This window comes from Rhinolophus sinicus, linkage group LG06, assembly GCF_036562045.2.
Source record: "Rhinolophus sinicus isolate RSC01 linkage group LG06, ASM3656204v1, whole genome shotgun sequence".
Taxonomy (NCBI): domain Eukaryota; kingdom Metazoa; phylum Chordata; class Mammalia; order Chiroptera; family Rhinolophidae; genus Rhinolophus; species Rhinolophus sinicus.
The window spans coordinates 119,800,785-119,813,673 of NC_133756.1; the positions used below are offsets into that span (position 1 = coordinate 119,800,785).

General features: G+C 51.0%; 1 protein-coding gene across 1 annotated transcript in view; it reads right to left on the minus strand.

Moving 5' to 3' along the window:
- The window catches only part of ARHGEF17 (Rho guanine nucleotide exchange factor 17), a 56,562-nt gene that overhangs the window by 13,114 nt on the left and 30,559 nt on the right, over positions 1–12,889 (minus strand). The window contains exons 2-3 of the mRNA XM_019744355.2: positions 6,240–6,317; positions 293–475 (exon numbers count right to left, since the gene is read on the minus strand). Coding sequence (XP_019599914.2) covers positions 293–475; positions 6,240–6,317 — 261 coding nt within the window. The remainder of the gene's footprint in view (positions 1–292; positions 476–6,239; positions 6,318–12,889) is intronic.

Here is a 12,889-nt window from a genome sequence, read left to right on the forward strand (position 1 = left end):
CAGGGGCAGGACTAGGGTAGGTCATTGCCAGCAACTGGACTTGGGTCCAAGATCAGGTCATTGTCTGGTTGGGGTTAAGGTCTATACCAGTGCCCAGCCAAGCTCTGGGGTTGGGCAGTGTCCAGGTTCAGGGCCACCCAGGGTCTGTGGTGTCAGTGTGTGGTCAAATTCTGGGGTTAAATATGGGATCAGAGTCAGTGTCCGGGTCCACGGAGGCAGCCAGCTCCTTCCAGAAGTGGTCTGAGCTTGGGGGGGAGGGGGGGCTGCAGCCACGGGCAGCAGGGCCACTCACCGACTGGATGAGCAGGTCCCCCACCTTCTGCTGGGCGTGCCAGGTCTGCACGCAGTGCCGGACCTGCTCCAGGAACTGCTCATGGTGCTCCAGGAGCTCCGGGATCTGGTCAAAAATCTCGTCCACCAGTGACGGGTCACACAGCAAGGAGTTCTCTGGCTGCTTCAGCGGCTGCATGTAGCCCTGGGGGGATCCATGGGGTCAGTGCAAGTCCCCTTAGACATGGCACCTAAACCTACTGGCACAGGTGCACACACAGTCGCCCAGACCTGCAGCCCAGTGGCCCTGCCTCATGTACCTCCCTCATTAGACTCAGAGCTCTAGGAGGGAGATGGGAAGACCTATCCCTGGGTCCCTCTATGTGCAAAATAGGTGTGAGGGGGCTCAGGAAAGATGTGCTGGATGTATGAACAAACAGAGCTTGGAGTGAGAAGAAAGCAAGAAGACTGGGCTTCCTGGAAGACCCACACACACTAAGGCAGCAAATATTTTATTCAACACTTACTATGTGCCAGGCATCGTTCAAGAACTAGGTAACAGCAGTGAAACTGTTTTAACAGTTTTCAGATCTGCTAGTCACTCTGGGACTAAAACTCCTGTTTTTCACCTCATGTCTACATTCAATGGTGTTTCCTGAGCGTGAATTAATAGCCCTGCTCAGCGGCTAGTGTGCTCATGGAGAGGCCGCCCTCTACTGGCCCAAACTGTAACTACAGGCCAAAGAAAACGGTTTGGAAAAGTATATGCAATATTGCAATAAAATGTATATTAACATTTTTTAAAATGTTGCTTGTTTTGTAAGACAAGCTCCAGAAAGTAAAGCTCAACAGAATTCTCTCGCCTGGTTGGGGATTCTAAAAAGGCCAGGGGGTGATGGTGAGGAGACAGGCAGCAGGCAGCCTCCCTGTCTCGTGCGTAGGCCAGTCTGAGCCAGTGCCTTATCTGTGTTAGGGTCCCTTGCCCCACAGGAGCAGGAGCTAAACTGCTCATCTCCCGGTCCCAGCGCCCCACATAGAAACAGGCACACAGTGGGAGGAAAGAATAAACAGAGACTGAGAACCCGATACAGACCCAGCTAGGAGCCGACACCTGCATTCACTCACCACATACTCTCTGAGCAACTACTGTGTGTCTGGCTTTCTAAGCACGGAGCTGCATCGGTGGGCAGACAGAAGTCCCTGTGCTTGTGGAGGGAGGCAGAAAATAGGCACCATAAATAATGAAATTATTATATAGTATGTTAGAAGGTAGTAGGTGCTGTGGGAAACAGACAGGGCTAGGAGTGCTGGGAGAAGGGGGTTTGGTTAGCTGGGAATTTGGGCATTGAAGAAAGACTCAAAAGGTGAGGGTGACACTGAGGAAAGGGTGTAGCCTTCGGACCTGGGCTCAAATCCCACCTCCTTCTGGTTGTTAATCCTGGTATTTAACTTCTTTTTTCATTTTAAACTCCTGGCCTGCAGGAACAATACCAATCAATGTGGGTGGGCAGTGTTCACTTCGAGGGAACACCAGGGCTGTGGAATCCAATCTCAGTTTGAATACCACCTATCCTTTAGGCGGTGGAGACCAGTGGGTGAGAGGGAGCACCTCGAGTCATACTGACAGGGATTCAACCCAGGCTATGGCACTTCCTGGTTCTGTGACCTTAAACAAGTTGCTTTACTTCTCTGTGTCTCAGTTTCATCATCTGTAAAATGGGAGTTATGGTGAGGTTAATTATGAATTAATTTATGTAAAGTATATATATATTAAGTACTCAATAAATGTCCGGTTTTACCATTACCACTTGCTATACACTGAGTGTTTGTTGTGTTCCCCCCAAATTCATATGTTGAAACCAAAACCCTGATATAGTGTTATTTGGATCTGGGGCTTTGGGAAGTGAGTAGGTAATGAGGTTGGTGCCCTCGTGAATGGGATTAGTGCCTTTATGAAAAAGGCCCCAGAAAGCTCCCTCTGCTGTTCTGCCATGAGAAGACACAGTGAAAAGTCTATGAACCAGGAAGTGGGTCTTCACCAGACATCGAATCTGTCAGCACCTTGATCTTGGACTTCCCAGCCTCCAGAACTATAAGCAATACATTTTTATTTGTTTAAGCCACCCAGTCTATGGTATTTTTCTTAGAGCAGCCCAAACAGACTAGGACACCACTTAATAGATGGTTGACCCTGGACAGGTTTCTTAACCTGAGTTTTCATTTCCTCATCTAAAGAAGGGGATTATAATATCTACCCCACAAGGTTAATACAAGGATTAAATGTGATTTTATAAACACACCCTCGCACCTTCATGCATGCAGACTTGTCAGGCAATTTGCTCAATTATACATGCTTCTCTCCTGTAGTCTGTGCTTGAAGCAGGTATTATTATTATTCACACTCTACAGACAAGGAAACTGAGGCAGAGACTGGCTATGTAACTTGCTCCAGGTCACACAGCTGGCCAAGAGGTAGAGTCAAGTTTGAACACTGGCGGCCTGGCTCCAGAGCCATTGTCCTGACCCGGGGCCCGTCCTCAGTCATTCGGACACAACAAGGCTGCCTCAAGCTACAGTCCTCTGGTTCAGCTGACACTCCCAGCCCATCTCCATCCTCCCCATCCAACATTCTCCCTTTGGCTTGCTCAGCACGATCCTCCCTTAGTTTTTCCCACAGGTCCTGCATGCCTCCATGTGTGCAGCCAGGAGATTCAGAGGTAGAGACCCACCCAGGCCCTGCCTGCCTCCAGTCTGTGAACAAGGCACGGGCAGCCTCATCACCTTTTAATCTTCACACTGGGAGACAGGTATGGTTAGTTACATTGTGCAGACAAAAAAACCCACTGAGGTTCAGAGGAGTGAGGTGATTAGGTTAGCATCATCCAGCAGGGAGGCAAGTGATGCAAACCTGGGACTGTCTGACCCCTGTGCCTTGACTCCTACCTAGGGGACAACACAGGACTCCCCCAGACCCCTGCACGTCTATTCCCACCTGGCAGTCAAGGGCACCTTTTAAAGATGGGATTCTGGTTGTGTTCCTCCTATGACTTCTCTGTGCTTAACAGTAAAGGCCAACTCCTTACCCAGCAGCCTCACGGGCCACCTCTCCACCCCTGACTACTCCAGGCTTCCTCCAGCCCCCCAGCCTTTGTTCCTGCTGTACCCTCCGCCTGGAACAATTCCCTCTGGCCTCGCCCCCTGCTTGACTCCTACCCACAATTCAGGTCTCAGCCAAACACCTCAACCTCACAGAAGCCCTCCCGAGCTCCAGAACCCCCATTCTGTGTTCCCAGCTCTCTATGCATGTTTTAAAAATACATAAAAGCAATGCAATTTTTTTGCAGTAAAATACATATAAAATATGCCATTTAATCATTTTAAGTGTACATTTCCGTAAACTCACACTAAGTACATGCATACTGCTGTGGAACCATCACCACCACCCATCTCCAGAACGTTTTCATCTTCAACAACTATAACTAAGTACCCATTAAACACTAACTCCCCGTTCCCCTCCCCCAACCACCATTCTACTTTCTGTCTCTATGAATTTGGACAGAAATTCTCTATGAATTTGGATAGAGGTACCTACTCTAGGTACCTCATGTAAGTGGAATCATACCAGGTCTGACAATTAAGTTTGCGAACTTGTTGCAACAATGTTGCTAACCTTTTTTTTGATATCAGAGGGATTATTCATTATGAATTTGTACCAACTGGACAAACACTTAGCCAAGTTTACTATTTGGAAGTGCTGAAAAGGCTGTGTGAAAAAGTTAGACGACCTGAACTGGTCTCCAACAATTCATGGCTCTTGCATCATGACAATGCGCCAGCTCACACGGCACTGTCTGTGAGGGAGTTTTTAGCCAGTAAACAAATCACTGTATTGGAACACCCTCCCTACTCAGCTGATCTGGCCCCCAGTGACTTCTTTCTTTACTGGAAGATAAAAGGAAATATTCAAAGGAAGTCATTTTGATGACATTCAGGACATCAAGAGTAATACGACGACAGCTCTTATGGCCATTCTAGAAAGAGTTCCAAAATTGCTTTGAAGGGTGGACTAGGCACTGGCATCAGTGCATAGCTTCCCAAGGGGAGAACTTCAAAGGTGACTGTAATGATATTCAGCAATGATGTATGAGCACTTTTTCTAGGATGAGTTTGCCAACTTTATTGTCAGAACTTCGTACAGTATTTGTCCTTTTGTGACTAGCTCGTTTCATTTAGCATAATATCCTCAAGGTTCATCTATGTTGTAGCATGTGTCAGAATTCCCTTCCTTTGTCAGGCTGACCAATATTCTGCTGTTAAGCACACACTCTCCGTGCCCTTTTGCATCATCGTTTGTCCTCACGTAGGGTCTGTCTGACTGGTAACTGCCAGTGTCTCTCACAGAATGTGAGCTCTGGGAGCTCATCCCTCACGCTGAAATCTCTAGAGAACGCTGTCTGGCATGAAGAAGGGGCTCCGCTGCGGATGCGTGGAGTGAATGAATGAACACTCTGGATGTTTCCGGGCTCTACCTTTCATCCTTCGCTCTCACTCTGTCCAGGTGGCTTGAGCAAACTTGTCCTCATCCGTGAGTGGCAAGCCCCACTTCAGCTCAGATCCGTGCTCTCTATCCTGGGCCCCAGACCCGCTTGTGCATCCCGGCTCCTGAGCTTTCCCAGACCCACACATCGGAACCCAAACTCATCACCTTGCCCCACCTTTCCCAGGTGCCTCAGTCACCCAGGCCAGGAGCCCAGGTATCATCCTGGGCTAACCCCACTTTACTCCCCACAGCCAACCAGTTACCATGTGTGGCCTGACCATTCACCTCCTAATTGTCTATTCCCAACTCTCCCTCCCGGCAGCCTCTGCCCTGTTCCTGGCCTCCCCTCCCTCACCTGACCTCAGTGGCCTTAGCCTCCTCTTCTGCTACTGCGTTTCCCTGAAGATAAGACCTAGCCAGACCATCAGCTCTAATGCATCTTTTGGAGCAAAAATGAATATGAGATCTGGTCTTATATTGTATTATATTATATTATATAAGACCGGGTCTTATATTATAGTAAAATAAGACTGGGTCTTCTATTCATTTTTGTTCCAAAAGATGCATTAGAGCTGATTGTCCGGCTAGGTCTTATTTTCGGGGAAACACAGTACCTACCTTCCCAGCAGTCAACAGACTCTGTAAAGCAGGAGTCGGGCTACACACCACCTCTGCTCAAAGCCCTCACTGACCCCTCAGGGCCCTCCTCCTGAGAGTCAAGGCTCCTACCATGTGGCCCCTGCTGGCTCCCCGACATCCCTGTAGGAGCAACCCCTGTGTTCAGTGCCGGCCACATGGACCGCCAGGCCTCTCCTTACTGGACGTCGCCTATGCTATTCCTGCTGCTGAGAAGACAGGTCAGGAGGAAGCCAGCACCTCCTCCAAGAAAATTACCTGCCCCCTGACTCACAGGGGCCTCCTGGATGCTTCAAGAGTGCCCATATACTCAATCAGGCCCCAACAGCACGGAGAGCTCCTGTGGCAGGGGCTGGTCTTTCTCATTCATCCCTGGAACAGGGCCTGGCATGCAGATGCCCAACATTTCATCCCATTCAACAAATATTTTCCGAGTTCATGATTAAAATGGAGGGGGTTCCACTAGCGGGGGCTTCACAATCTAAGCTCAGACCCAGGACTGCGTTGGGGAGTTGGAAGGACAATGGGTGGGGTGGGGGCACCTGCTCTAGGGTAGCCTGGTCTGGCCTCACTATGGCCCCTGTGTATTCTCTCTTGCCCTGGAGGAGGCTTCCTACTCTAGGGCAGTCACGTGGAGGGTTCTCCATGGAGGGGTGGTGTGTCCCAGGGTCAGTTCTCTCTCCTCTCTGACCTCAGCACTCTGTCCACAAAATGGGTTTGTTAGCGCATGTCTAAGAGCCTCCCAGGCTCAGAACTGCCCCTCTCAGGGGCCCAGGCCAGCTGCGAGCCTCACCTGCATGAGTGTGCGCAGCGACTCCACGTATGACTGCTCTGTGTCCAGCAGGGTCATGGTCACGTGCTTCCGCATATCCTGGGGAAACAGAAGGCAGAGGGTGAGCCGTGCACATGGGTGCGGAGAGCCATCCACACCCTCCCTGGCCTTCGAGGCCTACCTTACCACCATCCAGAGCTGCTGGCTGTTTCCCCAAGGTACCCTGGACGGTCACCATGCCAGATCTCTGCTCTCGTACCCTCCCTGCAGGGACCGCGCCCCCCCCCCCCCCCCCCCCCCCGCACCTCCCTGACGCCCCAGAGTGCCCCTCACTCCTCCACCTGACCCCACCCATGGCTGTAGCTGGCAGATCTCTGAGTTTACTTCTTGGCTCCCCCGCTGGGCTCCTGAAAAGGACTGAAAAAATCAATAATCTCTCACATTTGCAAAATAAGATGCCTCCAGGCCACCCCCTACTCCCCCACCACTCCAGCTGCCAATTCTGAAAACCCCCCCGTTCAGTCTCAGCCTTTGAGGTCAGAATTCACCTAGTTGGGCTTCACATAAGCCCTGAGAGTCGAAATTGTCACCCCCTGCTACAGATGAAGACAAGGTGGCCCAGAGAGGTGAAGTCGGCACCAAGTGTCATGGCAAAGTTCACACAGCGGGTGGGGGCAGGGTTCACACTCTCAGACAAGGCTGGGTCCCAGTTCTCTCATTAACAAAGGTTAACTGTGCCCTACTCCATGCCAGGCACTGTTCTAAGCATTATATATTATTTCATCCTCTTGACCACCTGGGAGGTAGATGTTACTATTCTTCCCAATTTAAGGATGTGGAAATGGAGACCCAGGCACCTAAGGATCTGATGATCTGCATTACAGAGTTCCTAAGGGGTGGCCCAGACTCTGTGCCCATACCCACAGCGACAGGCTGTGCATCTCTGTGAGGGAAACCCCTATTCTGTAGGAAGATTTTGCTGGAAGCCAGCCTCGGGATCTTTTGTCTGTATGCAACTCCCTGGGACTCACTACTGCCCTTGCCACCAATCCCTATGTCTCTGGCCCACTCCTCCTGCAGGAAGCCTTCCCATATGGCACCAGTCCCAACAGCTTCTCTTCCCAGGCAGACTTCTCTCCAGGTCTCCGCTAAGTCTCTGGAGAGGTTCTGAGTAAGGCCCCTAATTGCTCTGGGGCCCAGATCTCCGGGGCTTATTCTCCCTTCTCCACCCTTCCTCTCAGGGACCTCAGCTCGCTCAGAGGATCTGTCTGGATCCTGTCTCGAGCTCCACCATCAAGGCCTGCTGTTGTGAGTGCACATGGCAATGCCAGGGTGGGTGTCCACGTCTGTGCCATCCCTCTAGTTCCCACCCCGAGGAGGCCCTCAGGGTAGGGACTCACCAGTGGGGCTTCCCCGGTCTCTGCTGCACTTAGGGTCTATGTCTGCTGACTGGACTCAAGACTGGGCCTGTCCAGCCTGCCTGATACAGCCCCGCTCATCCCTCTGCCTTAGTATGCCCATCTCAGGTCCCCCAACCTCGGACACAGGTATTCAGTTGCCAGGTCTGTCCCCACACCTGCCCTATAATGAGGCACACTTAGAAAAGTGGGCTCCTCATGAATGTACGGTGGGGTAAAGACAAGTCTATTCAATAAATGGTGCTGGGAAACCTGGACAGACACATGCAAAAAAATGAAGCTTGACCACTTCCTTACACCATATACAAGAATAAATTCAAAACGCATTAAAGACATAAGTGTAAGATCTGAAACCATAAAATTCCTAGAAGAAAACATAGGAAGAAACTTTACAGACGTTACCTGGAGTAAGATTTTTACTGATATATCCCCTCGGGCAAGGGAAGTAAGAGAAAAAATAAACATGTGGGATCACATCAAACTAAAAAGTTTTTTTCACAGCAAAGGAAACCATCACTAAAACAAAAAGGGATCCTACTGAATGGAGAAGATATTTGCCAATGATATACCCGATAAGGGGTTAATATCCCAAATTTATAAAAAACTCACTCAACTCCAGAAAAACAAACAACCCAATTAAAAAATGGGCAGAGGACATGAAGAGACATTTTTCTAAAAAGGACATACAGATGGCAAACAGACATATGAAGAAATGCTCAACCTCACTCGTCATTAGAGAAATACAAATAAAGACCACAATGCGATACCACCTCACCCCAGTCAAAATGGCTATCATCAATAAATCAACAAACAACAAGTGCTGGTGAGGATGTAGAGAAAAGGGAACCCTTGTGCACTGTTGGTGGGATTGCAGATTGGTGCAGCCACTATGGAAAACAGTATGGAGGTAACTCAAAAATCTGAAAATGGAACTACCTTATGACCCAGCAATTCCACTCCTAGGTATCTACCCAGAGAAATCCAAAACTCTTAATTCAAAAAAATTTATGCACCCCTATGTTTATTGTAGCACTATACACAATAGCCAAGACATAGAAACAATCGAAATGCCCATCGGTAGACAACTGGATTAAGACACTGTGGTACATTTATACAATGGAGTATTACGCAGCCATAAAGATCGACATTTTACCATTTGCAACAATATGGATGGACCTAGAGAACATTATGTTAAGTGAAATAAGTCAGACAGAGAAAGACAAATACCATAGGATCTCACTTATATGTGGAATCTAAAGAAAATAATAAATGAATGAATTAATCAGAAACAGTCTCAGAGACATAGAGGAAAAACTGAGGGTTGCTAGATGGGAGGGGGGGTGGGGATACGGGGGAAGGTGAGGGGATTAGAAAGCACAGTCAGTGGCCACAGGATTGCCACGGGGATATGAAAGTCGATTTGGGGAATGTAATCAATAATGTTGTAGGAATTTTGTGGGGTATCCGATGGACACTTGTCTCGTTAGGGAGACCACCTCAGGGATGATGTAGATGCCTGATCACTGCACTGTACACCTGAAGCTGAAGCTGAACAATAATGAATGTCAACTACAAGTTTATATATATATATATATATATATATATATATATATATATACACACACACATATATACACACGTATACATATATATGTATACGTGTGTATATATATATATATATAGTTTTTCAAGAAGCGGAGCACAGCATTAGGAATAGAGACAGTGGAAATGTAATGGCTGTGTGTGATGTCAGAGGGATAGTGGATGGGGGGAGGGGGGTTGTCACTGTGTGAGGGATATAGATGATAGACGTCTGACTATTACATTGTTTTGTGCACCTGAAACTAATAAAAAAAACGTAAAAAAACCCAAAATACTCACAGACACAGACAATAGTTTAGTGGTTACCAGAGGGTGAGGGGTGGTGGTAGATGAGGGTAAATGGTGTCGAATATATGGTGATGGAAGGAGAACTGACTCTGGGTGGTAAACACATAATGTGATACATAGATGATGTATTACAGAATTGTACACCTGAAATCTATATAATTTTACTAATTGTTGTCACCCCAATAAATTTTAATTAAAAAACAACCTAAAAAAAAAGAAAGAAAAAAAGAAAAGTGGGCTCCCATGCTAGGAACTCAGGGGTGCAGGGTGTGAATAACACCCCCTGCAGACCCTGCCTCAGAGTCCCCAGCTCCAGACAGGCCATCCAGTCTCAGGGCTCCTTAGGCCTATAACAAACCAGGGCAGCTTCCAATAGGAGGCAGCATGAGCTGGGCCCACTACAGGATAGACAGTTTGGGAGAGCATCAAGGGCCAGAAGGGCCCCCCAAGGAAAGGCCTAGGTACCCAACCCACCTTTTGGACATGTCCGCACTTCACAGATACGGCCTCATTTCAGCCTCACACTCATCGTTCCATGACATAGCTGTCACCATCCCCACTTCGCAGGTGAGGAAGTCAAGTCAGAGAGATGATATGACTCACCTAAGGTAACACAGCCAGAGCCAGGATCAGTCTCTTCAGCCACCTCATGCTAAGTCTTAGGGCCCCAGCACCCAGAGTTCATGTCCAGACTGACCAGCCAGCTATGGGCCATGGGTTCCCCAGCTTGGACCTTTCCAGCTGTGAGACCATTGGTGGTCACACAACCACCCAGATTTTTCCATTGTCCTCTACAGAATGGAACTGATAATACCTCCCTCCCAGTGCTGTGAAAGCAAGGAGACAGGGAGCAGAGCAATGCTCTCCACACATACATACTGGGTCTGCAATGTCCATTCTTCCTCCACCCCAGTGAGGCTGTTTATCTATGTCCCTCTTCCTGCTGGACAGGGAGCTCCCTGAGAGTAGGACCAGGCAGGGCTGAAGCCCTGGGCAGCACAGCCACCCTCCCCTCCCCCACCCACTCCCCTGGCTCAGCCCTGCCAGGCCCAGCAGTGAGGGTCATGGGCAGAGAGGCCGCCTGGGGGAGGCAGGGCTGGTGCTGGGCTTAATGGCCCAGAAGGCTGGGATAACACACACAGTGGCTGACTCTGCAGCCCGACTTTGCCAGCCTCCTCCCTGCTTAAAAGCACAGCAGGCTGTCACTCAGCTGTCAGGTAGAGGCACAGAAAACAGGGCCAGTTCCCTGTCACTGCATAAGAAACCTTCCACACGTGCTCAGACACGGGTATGAGTGTTCGTAGGGGTGGGGGGCCCAGCGGATGGGCAATGCAGCTGTCAACCAGATCAGCAGGCCCACCTGTTCTGGGCGGGACAGGCCTGTAGGCCCAGCCTCCCCCCAAAGCCCCTCACCCCTCAACAGCTCCGTATTCAGACCTTCACTACATGGGGCAATGAAGTGGGAGGGGGAGGCAGGGGCTGAAGGAATATAGCAGGAAGACAGAAGGGGGCCTCCCTACCAGTATGATTCAGACATCATGGTCCAAAGCCCAAGACCCCAATATACATAGCATGAAGACAGGACACACGTACACAGAGAAACCATGAAGGCCAGACACCCCACAAAGAGAAAAAATGCAGCCAAGTCACCCAGTTGAGGGGCCTTCAGCCCAGTATCTTGAGGCAGTGGAGAGAGACCCACACAACATAGTCCCCACTAGAGCCAGAGCAGGGAACAATCCAGGCCCAGACACACAAAGCCATGGAAACAGCCCCCGGAAGGGAAGCCTCACCATCCCCCCCAACCACAGGGAAACACATACCAAGCTAGGAATGGGGACGCCACTGTTGCCACCACAGCATGATACCTCCAAGGCCCAGTAGGTCCAGCGGCAGGGAGAGGATGGCAAGGGGGGCAAAACTGGCCCATTCCCTGCGACCCTGCTTCCCCCCACCCCCCAGCACATACATACACCTGGGGACAGCCAAAGGCCTGCTGGAGAAACTCTCCTTCCTGAGCCTGTGGACCCAGGATAGCCCGGGCGACAGCCTTTTACTCCACACTGACCCTTACTGCATTCCAAGTGCCACTAGGCCTTACCAAAGCTGGGTCTCAGGGTGCAGGCCTCCCTCCTCAGCTGAGTTTGCCAGCCCTTCTGCCATCCTAAAGCTTGCATCTTGGTGGCACCAAACCTCAGTGCCCTGCCAGCCACACCACCCCTGCCAGGTCTCCTCATAGCCTCAATTTTCCCTACCCCCATCACTTATAATTGAGCACCCAGCCAGTGGTCAGGCAGCTGGTGTGCCTGATCCAAGTCCCGGGGTCCTGCACCCCAGCATCTGCCCATCTGCCCAGGTCGCATGAGCTCTAGGCCTTGGCCCAAGTCCCTTGCTGCCCCTCCCCCTCCCCGTACCTGGGACTCCCCGGGCTCCTCAGCATCAGCAACGCTGCTCCCGGTGGACTCTCCGGTGGGCTCCCCGGAGGCGGTGGCCGGGCCCAGATCGCGCATGTCTTCCAGCGCGATGGTGAACTGGGCCAGGGTCTTCACCATCTGAAGCATACGGCCTGGCCACCGCCAGGGCGGGGATGCCGGGGGTCGGCAGGCACCCTTCCTCCCACCGTTGCTCCCTCCCGGGGTTCAGCACGGCTGCAGCGGCGATCGCAGCGTCAGTTCCAGCGTCAATCTGATCACTAAGACCTGGCCGGCGGTGGCGCTGTTACCTCCTCCGCTCAGTGAATGCGGCGAGCGAGCCGTGGGTGCCGCGCCGCTGCGGAAGGGGTGGCTGGGGGCGTGGCGGGGGAGAGGTCCGCCCTCTCCGCGAGGCCCCCCCCACCTGCCCCCACACAGCAGCGTCCTTTTGCGGACCTATTCCCTCTGAGGACACAAGTCGGCGCACACCCGTGGGCAAAGGCGAGTATACTTGGTGACACGCACTTTTTGTCCACACGTGGGGCACACACGGTGCATGCACATATCTACACAGAAGAGGCCCACATACCTGGATTCATATCCACGTGGTGTGAGCCAAATGCACACACATCAACATAGTCCTGTACAGGCCTGAACCCTGACACGCATGACCCAGTGCAGCACAGTGGCACGTGCTTCCGCGTTCACACAACTATAACCTGGCAAATAGGCGTACGGATTTAGGGATGCGCACAGACTCATTCCTGGAAACTGACACTGTCCTCCCATGGTAAGCACTTAAGCCTGATGCAGGGGGCTACCAGGGAAATGGCCCACCCTGAGTCACCCCTACTCCCATCCCACCCATCTGACCTGTGCCCTGTACTTGAGAAAGTCCTAGAGAGTTCCAGTCCTATCCCTCTCCACCCCCCCTCCCCCGCCCCCATGGGGA